This window comes from Trichechus manatus, unplaced genomic scaffold, assembly GCF_000243295.1.
Source record: "Trichechus manatus latirostris isolate Lorelei unplaced genomic scaffold, TriManLat1.0 scaffold00227, whole genome shotgun sequence".
Taxonomy (NCBI): Eukaryota; Metazoa; Chordata; class Mammalia; order Sirenia; family Trichechidae; genus Trichechus; species Trichechus manatus.
Genome location: NW_004444163.1, coordinates 3,245,229 through 3,266,582, shown reverse-complemented (window position 1 = coordinate 3,266,582; position 21,354 = coordinate 3,245,229). Strand labels below are relative to the sequence as shown.

The 21,354-nt window shown below is 42.5% G+C and overlaps 1 protein-coding gene across 2 annotated transcripts in view; it reads left to right on the top strand.

Moving 5' to 3' along the window:
• Nucleotides 1–21,354, top strand: part of SORL1 (sortilin related receptor 1) — a 222,857-nt gene that overhangs the window by 32,851 nt on the left and 168,652 nt on the right. For both annotated transcript variants that reach the window (XM_004389001.2, XM_023742976.1), the window contains exons 4-6: nt 4,641–4,802; nt 6,387–6,454; nt 15,029–15,209. In XM_004389001.2, the coding sequence (XP_004389058.1) occupies nt 4,641–4,802; nt 6,387–6,454; nt 15,029–15,209 (411 nt within the window). The remainder of the gene's footprint in view (nt 1–4,640; nt 4,803–6,386; nt 6,455–15,028; nt 15,210–21,354) is intronic.

Sequence of the window (21,354 nt, the reverse complement as noted above, 5' to 3'; positions counted from 1 at the left end):
GCCAGTTCTGGTCTGGTAGCTATGCTTTGTGGTAAAATGATTGTTCTCGGGGTCATATGCATATTTGGGTCTATTTTAGCACTAACCAGCAGTCCTACTTCCTTCTTCTTGTTCCCGTGTATGCTAGCTCCCTAAACCAATATGCAGCCCTACCCACTTGTAGGACCTCCAACATAAGTCAGGCAGGATCTAAATATGTCTGGGGATCTTTTAAAAAGGTCGTCAAGTCACTGAGTATACAGTTAAGCTTTACAACCTAAGCAGAAGTGAGAGCTGATCTGGCCTTTTCCAGGCAGAGGATGGTCCAAGGTAAAACTAATAAATACCCCTCTTTGTCCCTTTGTTCCCATGTCCTAGAGGTAAGTTCCTTCATTTCTTCCCCTGCCCTTCTTCCTCTCACTGTTCTCTTGGCTTCTCCACTCAAAACTGGAAAAATGACTTATGCTACCAGATAGTTAAGTTCTGTAGCTTAGTTTGCTATCTTTCCAGAGGTGCTTGTATTTTAAGAGGAAACAAAGCTTTAGGCAGAGGGTGAAGCTCCTGTGGAACACTAAGTGATTGCAAACAGGGTTGGAGAGGTTGGGGTACGCGAACACTTTCCTGAAATCACATGGTTTCAGTTCCTGAGTGGTGCAAATAGTTAACGTGCTCAGCTGCCGAAAGATTGGAGGTTTGAGTCCACCCAGAGGTGCCTCAGAAGAAACACCTGGCAATCTAATTCTGAAGAACCAGCCATTGAAAACCCTATGGAGCACAGTTCTACTCTGACACACATGGGGATGCCATGAGTCAGATCAACTCGACAACAACTGGTTCGTTTTAGATAGCCCCCAGTAGGTCAGCTCTGGGGTCAAATCTGTGGTCATCCTCGAGTAAACTTGACAGCCAAGCAGTAGTGAGGATGTAAAAGCAGAGTAGGACCTCGTGTGCCCTCCTAAGATGTACATATATGACACGGTAACACAACAGCATGGAGCACCACATGGCTAAGCGATGGATGTAACCTCCAGATAACCAGAGCTGTGGGAGTTAAATGAGATTGGATCAGGGAAGTAAAGGCTTTGTGGAGTTCTTAGGATCACAAATGGAGATTCAGGGGTTGGCATGATTTCAGTAGGTAGAGCCGAATTGGTGGGAACCCTCTGGGAGGAGAAGGGTGTGGGCGGAGACTCCGTGGTGCTAATAGGTGTTTTCTTGCAGGACAGTGAGGCGATTAGCTTCTCAGGGTGGAGGGTTAGCAGCTAGGTGCTTCTGAAGATCAGTCAGGCCTCTCATTTGAAAATGGAGGAGATTCTGTGGCCGCAAGGGCTGTGGCAGCCAGGGAAGAACCTCTGAGTAGGGAGTAACTGTGAGTAGTGTCTTTAAGGAAATGTATCCTCTGGCCAGGGGCAGTGGTGGTTCCTTGGTAGAATTTTTGCATCCGTGCAGGAGACCATGGTTCAGTCTCCTCCAAAGCACCTTATGTGCAGCCACCACCCTCTGTGGTGGCTTGCATGTTGCTGTGAGGCTGAACAGGTTTCAGTAGAGCTTCCAGACTAAGACTAGGAAGAAAGGCCTGGTGATCTGCTGAAAATTAGCCAGTAAAAACCCTGTGGATCACAACAGAATATTGTCTGATATTGTGCTAGAAGATGAGCCCCTTAGGTTGGAAGACACTAATAGCTGCAGCAAATGGACTCTCACATACAAATGAACCGGGCAACATTTCATTCTGTTTTATGTAAGGTTGCCATGAGTCGGAGCCTGCTCACAGCAACTAACAACAGTGTGCATGATGGATTGGAAGAGAAAGATGAGGGGAGAGTCTAGAAAGGGAACCATTGTGACAGTCTAAGCATGACTTTGCTCAGTCACTCAACTAAAACTTAATATCACCCTCTAAGCCCTCTAAGTATTTCACACCCTGCTAGGCTCTAGGGACATGAGGATGAATAAAACCCAGTGCGTATCCCCAAGCTACTGACAGCCTCTAGTAGGGACATGGGCCACGCTGGTAGCCCTGGGAATAAAAAGGAAGACTCAGATTTTGAAAATATTCTAAAAGGAAAACACAGTGGGGTAGGTGAATGATTGAAAGTGAGGGCTGGGAGAATGGTGTAGCATGGATAGAAATTGGGAAGTGGGGAGGGAGAATTGGGTTTTGGTGGGAAGGTGTTGAAGATGGGAAGGTTTGGAGATGGTGGAACATCTTGACATATCAGAGTGGAGAGGCTGAGATGGTAAAGAGGGTAATGAAAGTAGAGTCTGGGTGAGAAGTCCAGGTTGGACTATAGATTTGAAAGTTGTGGAATTCTTTTTCTTCGAGGCAGGAGTTGAAGCTGTGTGGAAGGCTAAGCCAAGTTAGTAGGGCCAAGGATGGAAGAGTGACTGCTGAGGTTACTTGAGGGTTTAACAGGTGGATGAAGACAAGAGCCAGCAAAGGCGATACAAGGACAGAGATGGTCAGAGAGAGCTGAATGTAAGGTTGATCTGGCACATGTCATAGAAGGCAAGGGAAGAGAGAGTTTTTAATATTTAAGGAGAGGATTAAGCAAGAAGACACATAAATGAGTCCAGTAGTACAATGTGAGTTCTATGAATTAAATTCAGGAAGTGTAGCCTCTTCATTTGAAGAAGAGAGCTAAGGGTTGATGAATTGTTAAGATGGGCTCTGGAACCAAACAGGCACTGATGTAAATGCTGCCTGCTAGCTGCATCACCTTGGGCGGTTTACTAGTGTGAGCTTCAGTTTCCTTATTAGTAAAAGAGAGGGTAACAGTAATACCTAAAGCATTGGTTTGCTGTGAGGACTAAATTAGATAAGGCAGGCAAAACTTTTACTAGTGCCTGGTGCATAGTAAGTGCTCTGGAACATTTTTAGCTATTGTTGTGAGCAATGATAGGTTCTGTGACTGGGTACATGATTTTTAGCTTCTCAAATGTGAGATTCCATGAAGCTATGGAACAGATTTCTGGAGAAATCTTTTCAAATTGAGAACACCCTTCAGTATGCATGATGGATTGGGAGCAGGAAGATGGACTAAGCTATTTCTAAGGGACGCTTTCATGCCAAAAATTATGATGATACTCTTATGATCATAACTGTTGTTATAACGTTGCATTTGCTTATAGCAGTTTTTGCTTTCAAAACATTGTCTACCCTTTCCACTTAGATTGCATTAGGCTTCTACAGAGTTTGGAGTTCTACGCTAGATGCTATAGAGGAAACACAAGAGAAAGAGAACACACCAAATACGCTCCTGGGAAGGTTACGGTCTGGATTTAGGGGGAAAGAGCCCAAGTGAAAAAGACTTAAGAACATATGAAAGCAACATGTGAACAAGTGTGAAGTATTAGTTCAGGCCTGGGCTGTATGTGCTGAAAAGACTCAGAGCAGAAGATTGATCTGGGTCAGGTGGAATCAATTAGGGAAAGTGCCTTGATGGATTCTTTTGTATTGCATTATCTCTAGGGTTTAAATGCCTGGTTGTTGGTGGAGCTGGGTTCCGCTTGTTCTAGTTTTCTGGTTCACTGCGTAGTCCCCGAGCCTCCTTGGTTCTTCGGGGTGTAGAGGCAGCCCTCGGGATTTCTGCTGTGCGTTCAAGGCCTTTCATCAGCTTTCCAGCCTTATTTTCTGTCATCAAACTCAAACTGCCGCAGACTTGAAATGTCCTTTCCCTATGGAAATCTTACCTGCCCTTCAAGGCCCACCTGTTCCATGGAGTCATTTCTCACTTCCCAAGCTGGAAGTAAGCTGCTGTCCTCTGAGCTTTCATAGGACTCTGCCCACCATTTCTCATTTGACCACATTGCCCTTGAATTATATAGTTAGCAGAGGACATGCCTCTCTCCTACATTGGATTGCAAGCTAATTGAGGGGAAGGACCCTGTTTTTTCATTGGGGTATCCCCAGCGGTGAGTAATCAACACACACTTGTTAAATTGAATTGACTCGAGACTTTCCCCCAGAGAACTCCTTAGGCTGACAGTTGCTATTCAGCCGAACTTGTTCAAAGTCACTCACCCATGCAGTAGCAAAACAAGGTGGGGCCCCTGCTCACCAGAGCCATTTCCTGCTCTGCCCAGAGTGAGTGTGCCAGCCACTGGGAAGCCTGGTCCCCACATCTGCCCTGCCACCTGTCATAATAGTAAGAAGGAGAAGCTTATTGCTTTGGGCAGATGTGCCTTTAAGATTTTTCTGGAAAGACATGGCCTGAGCTGCTCAGAGGCTGCAAGACAGACAGCAGTCCCATCTTTGCACGCATGTCTCTTACTGTTTTCTCAGTTTCAGCCAATCTGAAGAGCAGACCTTTGTCCCAGCTGCCAATAGTGACCCTCTGATTGGAACTCAGTCACTTGCCAGGGAGCAGAATGGCCAAGTCAGTTGACAGAAAATACAAAGGCTTTGGTTAGCTTCATTACTTGTTTAAGCAAGACCAGTCTGTGGCCCCGTCCAGCCCTTCTCTCACCCCTTCTTTTGCTGAACCTTGTTTGTGTGTACTAGCATGTTTTCTTTGCCCGGGCACGGTGAGAAAGCCACATGGAGGCACCACAAGCCCCTGGTCCCTTGGTGTCATTCTGCCCCTGCTCACACTGTTTAGGGAAGGTGTTGGGTGGCATTGGCCAAGTCCTGCTCTGAGGCCATCTGCTTTCTCTTGCAGTACATCTTTGTAGACGCATATGCCCAGTACCTTTGGATCACGTTTGACTTCTGCAACACTCTCCAAGGCTTTCCCATCCCATTTCGAGCAGCTGATCTCCTCCTACATAGCAAGGCCTCAGACCTTCTCCTGGGATTTGACAGGTCTCACCCCAACAAGCAGGTAAGAGAGCTTGCTGGGACACGGTAGTGTGGGACACGTCCAGTTTTCTACCCTGCCTGTGTGGATTGCGTGTCCTCTGAGTGACCTTTCTGAGGCCCCTCCCTTGCTGTCTCTCAGGCTTAGCCTTTTGTAGCTACTATATCACTTACCGTGGCTAAGAAAAAATATATCCCTTGGCACTGTGAGTCTGCATCCAAGCCAGGGATCAACACCCTGCACTTGGCCGGCTTGTTGGTTAAACATCCTGCCATTCTACGTGTAGATGCACCTCTGTTGGCTCTTGGTGTAAACCGAGGCCCTGGAATTTAATTGATGAGAGCCAGGTGGAAAGTCTGGCATCTGAGCTCTGGAACCTCCTTTCAGCTTTCTGTTTTACCTTCCACATCCTCCGCCTTAAGCGTACTGCTTCTGATAAATTTGTTTGACGTTGCCATTAACTTCAGTATTAAGCCTTCATGTGTGTATAATATGAATGTGTGTATTTTCCTCCTTTGATCCAGGTTAGAAGGAAAGGTGAGAGATGGGAAGAAAACCTAAGTAGGATTTATACCTCTAGGCTGACATTTGCCAAGTCAGGAATACTGATGTGGCATAAATCTGTGAAACCTGCAGATCCTGTGTGATTGCATTTATGAGTTTTGAATGTGTTCCGCTCAGTGGAACCTTAGAACATTTCTTTTTCTTTTCAGGTTGTTTAACCAAAACACGATTGGTTACCTTTGCTTGCCTTAGGGAGTAACCCAAGTAGGGGCTGGGTCAGTTTACCAGTGTAGGTGGTTTATTGTTAATTTTGGCCCTGTGCCTCTTAGTACGTGATTGCTAGGGCCAGAGGAACGAGTTCCAAGGTAGTGCAAATGGTTAACCTGCTCAGCTGCTCACTGAAAAGTTGGAGGTTCGAATCTACCCAAAGGTACCTCAGAAGAAAGCCCTGACGATCTGCTTCTGAAAAATCAGCCATTGAAAACCCTGTGGAGCACAGTTCTATTCTGAGATGTATGGGATCACCGTGAGTCAGGATTGACTTGACAGCAGCTGGTTAGGGCCAGAGGAACCTCCTCAGGTTATGTCTTCAGAAGTTGTGGGACTTTGGCAAAGATGAGTAAGTTAATTACTCATGACCACTCCGTATGCACTCAGATGGTTTCCTTTGGTAGATACTGTACTTAGTCCTCTCCATTCCAATTTAATCACCATGGCCCATTATGGCTCTTTAGGATACTGTTTCCCAGGCGAGAAGTACCAAGTATAATCCTTTTGTTCTTACAGTCACTTAGAAGTTAGTGTTGAGTAAAGTTTGATTTCTGGTAATCCAAAAATGAGAGACAAGTCACATCATTTTTCCTTCCAGTTGCTGTTGAGAGCCTTTGTAACTGTGGAGAGGAATGCAAAGGTGTAGGTTTGTCCTTCCTTCCCTGCCTTTGTTTGCCTTTGGAGTAACTGAGCTTGTTTAGTGATCTTGGTGTCTGTTTTCATAGACAGTGTGTTATGTAAAGGCAGACTTCATCAGGCGTTCGCTTGTGATGTGATTCAGGTTGCATACGTCTCTTACACTGCAACCACTTCTTGTTGCTTTGATCTTTACAGCTATGGACATCAGATGATTTTGGCCAGACCTGGTTCATGATTCAGGAACACGTGAAGTCATTTTCTTGGTAAGTCGTGCCACCTCCTTTTTCCAGTGCTGTCTCCTTCATTGTGGACAAACCTTCTGCCCTCCCCTGAAATGTTAAACACTGGGTTTAGGAAAGAAATTTTCCAGATCTGAGAGTTAGAGCTTCAAGCATAACAGACTCACCTGGTGGTTTCAGAAAGAAGGGCTGTTTGTGAAAGAAGGATACAGCTTTTGCATTTCTCAATCCATCAGGGAATCTTGAAGCTCTTGCATGAATTAAAGGTTCTGAAGACTTTTGTTTTTAGAGTATTATATCAGCAATGGGGATTTTTGTCTATGTAAAATTCTTCCACTTGTTCATTCATTAGATGCATATGTACATATTTTACTATCTGCTAACATAAAACGTGATGCATTAGGGCATAAGAAGTTGGATAATGTATGGATATAGTCATTGGGGCGATTACAGATGAGGAGATGAAAGACATTCATGTAAATAACACACCTAAAAGAAGCCCAGAAGTTAAAGATACAGTACAAGAAGCCAGAGGAGGCACATACTCCTTCCAGATGGGAAGATCATAGACAGCTTCTTAGAGAAGGTTGCTGTGGATCAGGTCGTGTACAACAGGTAGGATGTAGCATGCAGAGGTGTGGGGGAAAGGGTTTCTAGGCAGAGGAACAGAATGACCAAAGGCTCAGAGATGATATGTTCTGGTGTTTGAAGGGAGAACACTGAGTCTTATTTTTGGACAATGTTGGGTAAAGTTTGGAAAGGGAAGTTGGCACCAGAATCTACAGTGCTTGATAAAAGAATTTGAACTGAATTCTGAAGGCAGTGGGGAGCCATTATAGGTTTCTGAGAAGGGGAGTGAAAAGCCCTGAGCGGCACTTCAGGAAGTGTAGTTGTTTCTAGTCAGGTTGTTTCTAATCTTTTGTTGTTGCAGTGATACAGTATGTAATCTTGAATACGTGAATTTATACATGTGCGAGTGAGTGCATAGGACAGATTCCCAAGAATGGGATTGCTGGGTCTGTGGGTATATCTAACTGTTCGCTTGACTGTTCCACATGGATTACTAACAGATGTCATAAACTTGTTACTTCCCAAATTGACTCAATCTTCACTGCCCCATACCACCTCCATCCATAATCTTCCCCATTTCAGTTAATGGAAATCCCTTTTTTCTAGTTGCTCAGGCCAAAAACTTTGGTGTCATCATTGATCCCACCTTTGTTTCGTGCTTTACAGTCAACTTGTCTGGTTGGCTTTACCTTCAAAATATATCCAGAACCTATTACTCAGCTACCACTTTACTCTAAGCTACCATTGCCACTCCTTAGTCACCCAACTTGTCTTTCTGCCTCCACTCTTGTCTTTCTACAGTCTAGTCTCACAACACAGCCAGGTTGATCCTATTAAAAGCAAGTCAGATCATGTTGCTTCTCAATTTAGAACTACTAATGCATCGTTGTTTCTCTCAGATTAAATGCTAGGCACATTCCTACTGCGGGGCCTTTCCAGTTGCTATTCCCTTTTCCTGGAATGCACTTACCCCAGATGTGCAGTCCATTCTCATTATTAGTGAGAATTATTTATGTTCTATAAAGTTGCTGCAAACACTGAATTAGCAAATACTGCACAATTGCTATTAAGAGAAAATACAAGGTTAGTTTCCTGGAACCAATACATGTGATACAGATTATACACAATGTGTGATACCTGTAAACACACAATTATGTTTCTTTTAAAGACACTTTATTTAATATATATTGTTGACTTATTAACATTGAACTTACGGCCAACCACTCTGTAACTCATGCCTGAAGGAAGCTTCTCTAACATAAGTATTTTTCCAGTAAGGTGCATCACAGCTGTCTTGCACTTAGGAACACTAGACACACTTCAGCAGTATACTTGGGGGCCATTTATTTTATTCTATTTTATTGTTGTACTTTAAGTGAAAGTTTACAATTCAAGTTAGTCTCTCATACAAAAATTTATACATACATTGTTTTGTGACCCTAATTGCTCTCCCTGTACTGTGACAGCACATTTTTCCTTTCCACCCCTAATTTCCCGTGTCCATACAACCAGCTCCTGCCCCTCTCTGCCTTCTCCTCTCACCTCCGGACAGGAGATGCCCATTTAGTCTCAAGTATCTACTTGAGCTAAGAAGCACTCTCTTCACCAGTATCATTTTATGTCCCATAGTCCAGTCTAATCTTTGTCTGAAGAGTTGGCCTTGGGAATGGTTTTAGTGCTGGGTTGACAGAGAGTCTGGGGGCCATGCTTTCCAGGGTTCCTCCAGTGTCAGTCAGATCATTAAGTCTGGTCTTTTTACTGGAATTTGAGTTCTGCACCCCACTTTTCTCCTGCTCCATCAGGGACTCTCTATTGTGTTCCCTGTCAAGGTGGTCGTTGGTAGTAGCTGGGCACCATCTAGTTCTTCTGGTCTCAGGCTGTTGCAGTCTCTGCTTCATGTGGCCCTTTCTGTCTCTTGGGCTAATGCTTTCCTTGTGACTTTGATGTTCTTCATTCTCCTTTACACCAGGTGGGTTGGGACCAATTGATGCATCTTAGATGGCCACTCGCTAGCTTTTAAGATTTGGAGGCCATTTTAATCAGTGAAATCACCAACAAAAAAGCACAAAAATGCAAAAAACAGAGCACTAAATAGACCAGGCAAAGGACACTTGTTTACAGTATGAGAGCTGAAACAAGAAGGTGGAGCATCATCTCTTTGTTCATCCTAAGTTGGAAATGCGCACGTTGGGTGACTCAGATTTTTCACTGCTCTGCACATGTCGGTGCATGACGGTGAAAGCATCACAAGTATTGATTTTTGGGTTTCAAATAAATTTTAGCGAGTAAGCGAATTTGCAAATAAAGAATCTGCAGATAATGAGGATCTACTGTATTTATGGGGTCCCTGGGTGCTGCATACAGTTAATGTGCTTGGCTGCTCACTGAAAGGTTGGAGGTTCAAGTCTACCTAGAGGCACCTCAGAAGAAAGCCTGGAGATCTATTTCTGAAAAATCAGCCATTGACAACTCTATGGAGCACAGTCCTACTGACACACACGAGGTTTCCATGAGTCAGAGTTGACTTTGATGGCCACTGGTAATCACTTTCTAATGTATTATTATTACACTTATTATCTGACTGTCCCTCTTCAATGGAATGAAAGCTCCATAAAGGCAGAGATTTTAGTCAGTTTTGTGCTGATATATCCCCAGTGAATGAATTATTGGATTTCTAACTTAGATGGATATTGCCACATTTTCTGTAGAATGTGTCAAAATTTGTACTCTGCTTAGCAACATAGAATAGTACCTCTTTCCACAGCCAATCCGTTAGGTAAGAAATAATATTTAGTGCAGTTTTAACTTGGATTTTTCTTATTAGGAATGAGTTTGAATGTCTGTTTATCTGTTCGGGTTATGTATATTTATTTTCTGTGAGATGTCTGTTCATATTCATTGCCATTTTACTTTTGATTGTTAGTCTTTTCCCTCTTGATTTCCAAGAGCTCTTTATATATTTAAGGTTAACCCTCTGTGATATGAGATACGTTGTATATGTGTATGTATGTGTGGTTCCTTGTTTGTCATTTGTTTTTTGACTTTTATATGCAGTTTTAATCCTTGTTAGATGTAATGATCAAATACAATTTAGATAATTTTTATGCTTCCTCTAGCTCTGTGTTTGAGGGGAAGTGTCTCTGAGTTGGTATTGTTTCCTTAGTAGTTGAGGACTGTCTTAGTCATCTAGTGCTGCTATAACAGAAATACCACAAGTGGATGGCTTTAACAAAGAGAAGTTTATTCTCTCACAGTACAATAGACTAGAAGTCAACATTCAAGGCGTCGGTTCTGGAGGAAGTTCCGTGTCATCAATCTTCCCTTGATCTGGGAGCTTCTTTGCACAGGAACCTCAGGTCCAAATGACGCTCTCTGCTCCTGGCACTGCTTTCTTGGTAGTATGAGGTTCCCATGTGTCTCTGCTTGCTTCTCTCTTTTATATCTCAAAAGAGATTGGCTTAAGACACTATCCAATCTTGTGTACCTCATCAGTATAACTACCGCTAATCCATCTTATTAGATCATAGTGATTGAATTTACAACACATAAGGAAATCACATCAGGTTACAAAATAGTACACAATCATACAATACTGGGAATCAGGACCCAGCCAAGTTGACAGATATTTTTGGGGGCCACAATTCCATCCATGACAAGGACAGTGAAGATGAAGGGAGTAGAGTGCCTTATAGCAGTACCTGTAGCTCCAGTAGGCTTCCTTGTCATAGAGGGCAGCTGTTTGAGACCCTGTTTTGTTTTGTTTTGTTTTTGTTATTTGGGCAGAGGTTGTGGGGTCTTAGTGAAATTACAACCGGAGTCTCATCCAAATAAAACCTCCACCCAGGGAATACCGTTGTAACTTTCTTTTGTCTTATTTGAATTTTAAAGGAACAAATTATTTTTTTGCCTGTTTAAACCAAAACCAAACCCACTGCTGTTGAGTTAATTCCGACTCATAGTGACTGTATGGGACAGAGTAGAACTGCCCCACAGGATTTCCAAGGCTGTAAATCTTTATGGAAACAGACTGCCACATCTTTCTTCCAAGGAGTGGCTGGTGGGTTTGAACCACTGAACTTTGAGTTAGCAGCCAAGTACTCAACCATTGCACCACCAGGCTTCTTTTATCTATTTAAACAACCAGAAAACCAAACCCATTGCTGTCGAGTCAATTCTGACTCATAGCGACCCTATAGGACAGAGTAGAACTGCCCCGTAGGGTTTCTGAGGAGCGGCTGGTGGATTCAAACTGCCAGCCTTTTGCTTAGCTGCCAGACTCTTAACCACTGTACCGCTAGGGCTCCTTTATTTGTTTAGGGAAACGTATATTAAGTGGGCAAACCAGTCAACCAACTAACCAACCCACTGCTGTCGAGTCGATTCCTACCTATAGCAACCCCATAGGGTTTCCGAGGCTGTAAATCTTTACGGAAGCAGGCTGCCACATCTTTCTCCAGTGGAGCCCCTGGTGGTTTCAAACCACTGAACTTTCAGTTAGCAGTCGATTACTTTAAAAGGATTATTAAATAAACTTCAAGTTTGACAATTTGCATGTTACACCTTCTGCCTCAGTGCAGACGTGCAGACACCTTAAAGGAAAAGACTGGCAAATCTTATTTAAGATAGTTGCATGCCTATTGTAAAGGGATTTTATGCTGTTTAGGGGGTTTCCCCTAGGATTCCCCATAATAAGTGAGAGTGTGATCTAACCTTTCACAAAATAATGGCATAAATTTGTTCAGTAATGCTTGGCAGCCTGGGAGCAATGGGAATGAAGAAAGCCAGTAACTTATGTCTAAGGCTGGAGAGTGGCAAGACAGGATGGTGGAAGAGCTTGGGTGAGGGACCAGGCCAGGTGGGGACTGATGGATGACTGTACTCAGAGGTAAAATAAGGGTTGGAATTTCTGAACGAAGGCAAAGAGAACAAGAAGTATGTGTGAGTAAGAGTAAGAGCAGAAGGCTAGGTGACTGCAAAGAACTTGTAGGTGTAGTGGCTTTCAGAAAGGGGGGGCCAAATATTGGACTTTCATATGATTTTTGGGAGTCCCTGGGTGGCAAAAAGGGTCAATGTGTTTGGCTACTAACTGAAAGACTAGATAGAAGTTTGAATCCATTCCTTTCAGAGGCACCTTGGAAAAAAGGCCTGGTGATCTACTTCTGAAAAATCAGCCATTGAAAACCCTATGGAGCACAGTTTTACTGTGACACACATGGGTCGCCATGAGTCAGGATCAACTCCATAGCAACTGATTTTTTAATATGGATTACGAAAGAGAATTGGGATGAAAGTCACAGTTCTATCTTTAGATGTTTGTGGCTGCTTTTGCTGGGAAGGAATAATAGAGGTGAACTGGGTCTCAGAATAGCTGAATAAAGGTTCCTTCCTCTCCACCATTTTAAAAATACCAAGCAGTCTCACTTTAATTTGCATATCCTCTAGGCTAGAGGAAGTACTTTAATCAGTACTTCTAACTGTGGAAAAGGAGAGAACATGCCACCACCCACACACGCACAGAACATCAGATCATGAAGACTCATCTCCCACACTAGGACCAAGGGTGCTGGTTTTTCCACTGCCCTAGTAAGACGTCAGATTGCAGGGCGGAGGTCAAGTCTTCCCCATTGTAAAAAGCGCCTGGGTCTCTCTCTTTTTTTCTGGTCTATTTCTCATCTCCTTCCCTCTGTTCATTCTTCCATCCCTTCCCTCCCTCTTTTTTTGAGAAAATGTTTTTGGCAGTACATCTTAGAAGGGATTTTGTATCATTACCCTCATTATTCTAAGCGCTATTGTGCATATGGAACTGTACAAACAAATTTCTGCCAGTGCATCCTTCTGCCTTTTCTCAGGTATTCCTCACTGTGTGTCTTCATGGTGCAGCTCCCTTCCCTGTTTATTTTCCCACTTGCCTGAATGATCTGCTCTGGCCTTTGTGTTCTTGGGAATGTTAGAAAACCTGAGGTGGGTTAGTTATCCACACAGCTGCTCTTTGGGGCCTAATTTGGAGGAACACTAGTCCAGAGATTCTCCTCCAAGGCAGTATGATGTAGTTACTCTTCATTTTAAGTTTGGAGTAGACTCTGTTATTATGGAGCATGAGTCCAGCGCAGCAAGTATTGACTCAGCTAGGAATCCTGTAGGATATAAGAGAAATATGAGACAAGGCATTTAAAGGCATCTGTACCCTCTCTTGGAGCTCAGACACATAATGGTGAACAATATAATTATAGTGTGTAAGAAGCACTACTGCATAAAGTAATGAGACTGATTCCAAAATTCTACCTAACCAAAGCAGTTTCATAGCTTTCTTTGGAAGTTAAGACTCATAGAAAAGGCATGAAATTGAGTGCTACAGAGAAGTGCTGCTAATATTGGGAGAAGGAAGAGAACATTGGAGGATAGCTTCCTGGAAGGGGGAGACTTGAACTTGACCTCAGAGGATGAGTAGGACTTACATTTAACAGACTTGATTTTTCAGAGAAGTTTTAAGTCCATAAAAAAATTGTGCAGGAAGTACAGACTTCCCATATACCCCCTCACCCCTGCACTTCACATCTCCTGTTAACATTTTGCATTCCTGTGGTACATTGGGTGTAATTGATGAGCCAGTGTTGATATGTTTATTATGAACTGAAGTCCATAGCTTATAGTAGGGTTCACTCTTTGTGTTGTACAGTTCTGCAGATTTTGACAAATGCTCATTATCATGTGTCTGCTATTACAGTATCATACAGAATAGTGTCACTTCCCTAAAAATGCTCCATGTTTTACCTACTCTCCCCCCTCCCCCTGACCCAGAGGCAGCCACTGATCTTTTCACTGTCTCTATAGTTTTGCATTTTCCAGAATGTCATGTAGTTGAAATCAGACAGTACGTACATCTTTCAGACTGGTTTCTTTCACTTAGCAATATGCATTTAAAGTTCCTCCATGTCTTTTTGTGATTTGATAGCTCATTTATTTTCTATTGTTGAATAATACTCCATTGCTGCTAGCCAAAATGTCAGCAGTTTGCATCCACCAGCCGCTCCTTGGAAACCCTGTGGGGCAGTTTTACTCTGCCCTGTTGGGTCGCTATGAGTCGAAATTGACCGCAACAGGTTTGGTTTTTGGTATGGATGTACTACAGTTTGTTCACCGCTCACCTGTTTAATGACATCTTGGTTGCTTCCAATTCTTGGCAGTTGCGAATAAAACTGCTGCAAACGTTTGTATGCAGGCTGACTAGAATTTAGCTGGTTGGATCAGAGAGCCTGAGATGGAACCCTGCACAGGATACAGTGTTGATAAGAACAGTGAGAGAGAAATGAATCCTCTAAGTCTGAAGGGTGTCAAGGAGACAGAGTTTGTGCAGGTGCTTCCTGGAAGATGAAAGTGCACCAGTAGGGTGACACCAGATTGCACAAATCCATCCGTGACATCAGCAGGGAACAAATGATAACAGAAAGGACAGGTCCCGTTGGAAAGTTCTGAGAGCGCAGCTTCTGGGGGAAACACTCTTCTTCATTTTGCTGAAGTCCGTAGCTTGAGGCCGAAACTTGCTGAAGCCATAAACGATCCGTTGTTGTAGCCATCTTGGTTATTTATTCTGCAACACTGCACCTTGGACTTTTTCTGTTGTTTTCTCTTCTCAGTCAGGGCCAGAATTTGCCTTGAGCTAAACTCAGGATGATTTGAACAACCATAGTAACAATAAAAAGCTCTTTACAAATGGCAGTTTCTTTCCCTCTATACCAAGCCAGTGGGAGAAAGATATGGCAGTCAGCTTGCATCAAAATTACAGCCTTGGAAACCCTACAGGGCAGTTCTACTCTGTCCTGTAAGGTTGCTTGGGAATGGACTTGACGGCAACAGGTATACCTGGCCAAGGAGGCACTCAAGTTAGGACAGGCTTGAGCCATACAGAGAGTCATTTGTATGTCACACCATCGTGGCCCTACATCTAGTTGATTGTCTGCATGGCAAAACCTTTGTGCCTAAAATTATTAAATACAGAAATGATAACAACCACTTTTAATTTTCTTCTAGGGGAATTGATCCCTATGACGAGCCAAACACCATCTACATTGAGCGGCATGAACCCTCTGGTTACTCCACAGTTTTCCGGAGTACAGACTTCTTCCAGTCCCTGGAAAACCAGGAAGTGATTCTCGAGGAAGTGAAGGACTTTCAGCTTCGAGACAAGTACATGTTTGCTACAAAAGTGGTGGTAAGTTGAACAAGCTAAGGAGTAAGCTGCTTTTAATTTTCCTTTTTGAGTTTTGGCACTCTGTGATAAAACAAGGGAGTCTCTACAAGCAGGATTTGATCAAATTGCCTGGGGGAGCTTGACCGAAGGGTTAGTTGGATATTTATGAACATTCCCAAAGGGCCTGAAAGGTTCTGGGAGGTTGGAGGAGTGGAGAACCTTAGATCAACCTCTCAAAGTGTCTCAAAAAGAGGCTTTAGGAATTGGGTTGTCCTTGGTAGCTAGGCGTTCTCACTACACACGTATTTCTTTTAAAATCCCAATTGAAAGAACACAGAAAGGAGAGGTGGAAGTTAGTTTTTTTTTTTTTTTTTCCTTTTAATTCCATTGCCTGATTTCCTTTAAACTTAGACCGATTTCTTTGAGATTTTGGGGCACATGTTAATTTACAAGGCTAATAGGATGTGTAGTCATTGGCTAGTGGGAGTTAATGCTCTAAGAAAAGCAGTAATTAAGCTTCCAGCTGTCAGTAAGTAGCTTAACTCTCAGCCTCTGGGAAATCTTCCCCTTGATTTGATGTGCTGGAGCCAGATGCTGAAACGGAGAGCTTGCTCATTTAGAGCCAGTGTTGATTATATAACAGGAGTTGCCTTATAACTATCAAGTTCACTCTTTATTGCCTTTGTGTAAAGGAAAAAAACAGGCCTGGCCAAGAGCAGGTTGGCTGCTGTTCTGGGGGCGTTTTTAATGGCAGCCATTCCCTCCTCGACCTGGGCTCTTGAAGGCCTCAGGTAACTGAGAGGCTGCTCTGCTTTCTGTCACTGTTAACCTTAGTGACTAAATCGGATGTAATGTTTTCCTCTGGGTTCTCATTTATTTATATGACTGGTAGCAGGCTAGCCCTTTTGGTAGAATTCTAGGGTAGAGAGATGTCCTCCCCAGCCAGGGAAAGCGGGGAGTAAAGTCTAAATGAAAAGTGAAGTCAGGGCTTCGAACTGGTTCATTCCAGTTCAAACCCCTGCTGAGAATTTGCGTTTCCACCCTAGATATACTGAATCAGAATCTATAGTTTAGCAAGATGCCCAGGTGATTCTTATGAACCCCTAGGTGATTGTTATGTATACATAAGAACCAGTTTGTTTTCTGGCTTCTTTGCAAGATGTTTTTTGAAACCACTAACCTGTGGCAATCTGTCCTACTTTTTGCCTGATTTGAGGCTGAAATAAATAGCTGTTGTGTGTTTGTCTTATCCGTATTCCTATATCTCACACTCAATAATACAAGTTACACCACGGTAAGAGCTTTCTGTGCCCACCATTTCCATCTAACAGCCATGTTTGCTTTCCAGACAGAGCTGATTTCCAGCTTGTCTATGATGAGCTTTTCTTTTCTTTTTTTAATATAATTTTATTTATTTTGTTATCATTGAGAATATACACAGCAAACATACACCAATTCAACAGTTTCTACAAGTACCATGTAATGACGTTGATTATATTCTTCGAGTCGTGCAACCATTGTCACTCTCCGTTTCTGAGTTGTTCCTCCCCCATAATGTAAACTCACTGCCCCCCAAGTTTCCTATCTCATCTTTAGAGTTAATGTTGTCAGTTTGATCACATATGGATAGTTATTAAAAGAGCATAATGCTCAAGGCAGGCCTTTTCTACTAGTTAAGCTAAACCATCTTTGGTTTTAAGAAGACTTCAGGGAGTCTTTTTGGTTCAGCGTTTAAAGATTAATGTGATGAATTTTCCATTATTCCTGACCGGTAGAAGGATGTCTGTTTTAATGATCACTGATATTGAACCCAGTATCTTGCACAATGCCTGGTACAGTGCAGATGTACAGTAGAGTTGAACGAATGCCATCTTTGCACATCTAATTTAAAAGGCATAGCCTTATGAGATTATTTTTCAGTGGGTGTATTAAATTATTGATACTTTTATAGTCAACTCACTAGAGAGAGTTGGCTTATTTATTTTTATGTTGTTGGTGGCAAAATTGTTGCGTGTTGTTTCCCCATTCAGCACATGGATGGGCCACCAGCTTCCAAGTCAGTTGGTGTTAGAGGCTCTAGGTGGGATGAGCTAGGCCACCACCTGGAAATGTTTCCCAAGTTGTTGTTTTAGGAGCACCTAAAGCAGAATAATGTTAAGGGCGCTTGTTACAAATGCAGACTACACCACCCAAATCATTTTTTTCATGAGCATTCCTGGGGTGCCTAAGAATCACCAGAGTTGAGAAACTGCCCTATATGCAGGAGCTTCACATAATAGCCAATTATATTATTTTTAAAAAAGATTCCTAAAAGAATAGGTTGATGAGAGGAGAAGCACAACTGGCAGTGGCTGATTCAATGGGTGTTTTCCTCCATTTTGTTACATTAGAATACTAAGCCACGAGGATAAACAAAACTGGCCGTGGTTGGTTAACCCTCCCAGTAGGAGTTTTGAGCCTGCAAGTGTAACTTTTTACCTGGGATCTACCTAGCTCTAAGAATGCCTGAGGCTTGGGGAGTCCCAGATGGCTTTAACGTTAAATGGATTCAAACAAAATCAGGAAAGTCATGGAACGGATTTTTGAAACCATAGAAAATTGGTTTTGGGTGATTAGGTCTTTTCCTTCCTTCCAGCACCATGAATGATTACGATTCTTTGCAGGTTACTTTTTTAAGAGCACATGCAGAGAGCAGAGAGCTACTTGGGTTCTGGACTGGAGCTGGTGTCAAGGTCCTGAGAACCTCTTAGTGCCCTGTTGGCTGGCTCTTCTGACTTCCTATGTGCTTTGCGTCTGATGCCCGTTGATTTTTTTTTTTTAAACCCAAGTTTAATTTTTATTCCTTGTTCCTTAACATGAAGTTCAGGTATTTGTCTTAATAGTTCACTCAAAATGATAGGGCCATTAAAGCAGTAATGAGGTACCATTGCAAACTGACCTACATCAAATTGTTAATTTGGAAATACACAACCGTTAAGTTCCTTCTGATAGATAACAGTTGTTGTTAGGTGCCGTAAAGTTGATTCCGACTCATAGTGACCCTATGCACCACAGAACGAAACACTGCCTGGTCCTGTGCCATGCTCAAAATTGTTGTTACGCTTGAGCCCATAGTTGCAGCAACTGTATCAGTCCATCTCGTTGAGGGGCTTCCTCTTTTTCGCTGACCCTGTACTTTACCAAGCATGATGTCCTTCTCCAGGGACTGATCCCTCCTGACAACATGTCCAAAGTATGTAAGATATAGTCTCGCCATCCTTGCTTCCAAGGAGCATTCTGGTTGTACTTCTTCCAAGACAGATGTGTTAATTCTCTTGGCAGTCCATGGTGTATTCAATATTCTTTGCCAACACCACAATTCAAAGGCGTCGATTCTTCTTCGATCTTCCTCATTCGTTGTTCAGCATTCGCATGCATATGATGCCATTGAAAATATCATAGCTTGGGTCAGGCGCACCTTAGTCTTCAAGGTGACATCTTTGCTTAAAGAGGTCTTGCAGCAGATTTGCCCAATGCAGTGCATCTTGATTTCTTGACTGCTGCTTCCCTGGGTGTTGATTGTGGATCCAAGTAAAATGAAATCCTTGACAACCTCAGTATTTTCTCTGTTTATAATGATGTTGCTTATTGTTCCAGTTGTGAGAATTTTTGTTTCCTTTATGTTAAGGTGTAGTCCGTACTGAAGGCTGTGGGCTTTGATCTTCATCAGTAAGTGCTTCAAGTCCTGTTCACTTTCAGAAAGCAAGATTGTGTCATCTGCATAATGCAGGTTGTTAATGAGTCTTCCTCCAATCCTGATGACCTGTTCTTCTTCATACAGTCTAGCTTCTTGAATTATTTGCTCAACATACAGATTGGATAGGTATAGTGAAAGGATACAACCCTGACTGACACCTTTCCTGACTTTAAACCATGTCTAAACAACTGCCTCTTGTTTTATGTACAGATTCTTCATGAACACAATTAAGTGCTCTGGAATTCTCATTATTCATAGTCTTATCCATAATTTGTTATGATCCACACAGTCGATGCCTGTGCATAGTCAGTAAAACACAGGTAAACATCTTTCTGGTATTCTCTGCTTTCAGCCAGGATCCATGTGACATCAGCAATGATATCCCTGGTTCCACATCCTCTTTTGAATCTGACCTGAATTTCTGGCAGTTCCCTGTCAATATACTGCTGCACAGCTGCTTTTGAATGATCTTCAGCAAAATTTTCCTTGCTGTGATATTAATGATACTGTTCGATACTTTCCGCATTCAGTTGGATCGCCTTTCTTGGGGATAGGCATAAATATGGATTTCTTCTAGTCATTTGGCCAGGTAGCTGTTTTCCAAATTTCTTGACATAGACAGATGAGCATGTCCAGCGCTGCGTCCGTTTGTTGAAACATCCCAGTTGATATTCCGTCAATTCCTGGAGCCTTGTTTCTTGCCAGTGCCTTCAGTGCAGCTTGGACTTCTTCCTTCAGTACCATGGTTCCTGATCATATACTGCTTGTAGAAATGCTTGAACGTTGACCAATTTTTTTTGATATAATGACTCTGTGTATGCCTTCCATCTTCTTTTGATGCTTCCTACGTCATTTAATATATTGCCCATAGAATCCTTCACCATTGCAACTCGAGGCTTGAATTTTTTCTTCAGTTCTTACAGCCTGAGAAATGCCAAGGGTGTTCTTCCTTCTTGGTTTTCTATCTCCAGCTCTTTGCACATGTCATTATAATACTTTACTTTGTCTTCTGGAGCTGCCGTTTGAAATCTTCTGTTTGGTTCTTTTACTTCATCATTTCTTCCTTTTGCTTTAGCTACTCAACCTTTAAGAGTAGGTTTCAGAGTATCTTCTCATCTATTTTGGTCTTTTCTTTTTTTCTTGTCTTTTTAATGACCTCTTGCTTTCTTCATGTATGATGTCCTTGATGTCATTCTACAACTCGTCTGGTCTTCGGTCATTAGTGTTCAACGTGTCAAATCTATTGAGACGGTCTCTAAATTCAGTTGGGACATACTCAGAGTTGTGCTTTGGGTTTCATGGATTTGTTCTAATTTTCTTCAGTTTCAACTTGAACTTGCATATGAGCAGTTGATGGTCTGTTCCCCAGTCGGCCCCTGGCCTTTTCTGCCTGATGATATCGAGCTTTTACATTGTCTCTTTCCACAGATGTAGTCAGTTTGATTCCTGTGTATTCTGTCTGGTGAGGTCCATGCGTATAGTTGCTGTTTAAGTTGGCAAAAAAAGGTATTTGCAATGAAGGTCATTGGTCTTGCAAAATTCTGTCATTCGATCTCCAGCATTGTTTCTGTCACCAAGGCCGTATTTTCCAACTACCGATTCTTCTTCTTTGTTTCCAGCTTTCTCATTACAATCACCAGTAGTTATCAGTGCAGCCTGATTGTATGTTTGATCAATTTCAGACTGCAAAAGATGGTAAAAATCTTTAATTTCTTCATCTTTGGCCTTAGTGGTTTGTGTGTAAATTTGAATAATAGTCGTATTAACTGGTCTTCCTTGTAGGTGTATGGATGTTATCCTATCACTGACAGAGTTGTACTTCAGCATAGAGCTTGAAATGTTTTTTTTTTCCTTTTTTCTTCATTTTTTTTTTTTTTAATTGTACTTCAGGTGAAGGTTTACAGAACAAATAGTTTCTCATTAAACAGTAGTACACATATTGCTTTATGACATTGGTTAACAACCCCACGGCATGTCAACCCTCTCCCTTCTTAACCTTTTTTTTTTTGGTGAAAATATGCATAGCCAAAGATACACTATTTCAAAAATTTCTATATCCACAGTTCAGAGACATCGACTGTGTTATTCCAGTTGTGCTGCTATTCTCACTTTAGATGAAGGTTTACAGAACAAAATAGTTTCTCTTTAAATAGTACACATGTTGCCCTATGACAGTGGTTAACGATCTCATAACACATCAACACTGTCCTTACTCAACTTGAGTTCCCTATCACCAGCTTTTCCCTTCTGCCTTCTCGTCCTTGTCCCTGGACTGCTGTGCCCCATTAGTCTTGTTTTGCTTTATGGGGCTCTCTAATCCCTGGCTGAGCAGTGAACTTCAGAAGTGACTTCACCACTGAGCAAAAGGGTGTCTGGGGACCATACTCTCGGGGTTTCTCAGGCCTCCTTTAGGCCAGTAAATCTGGTCTT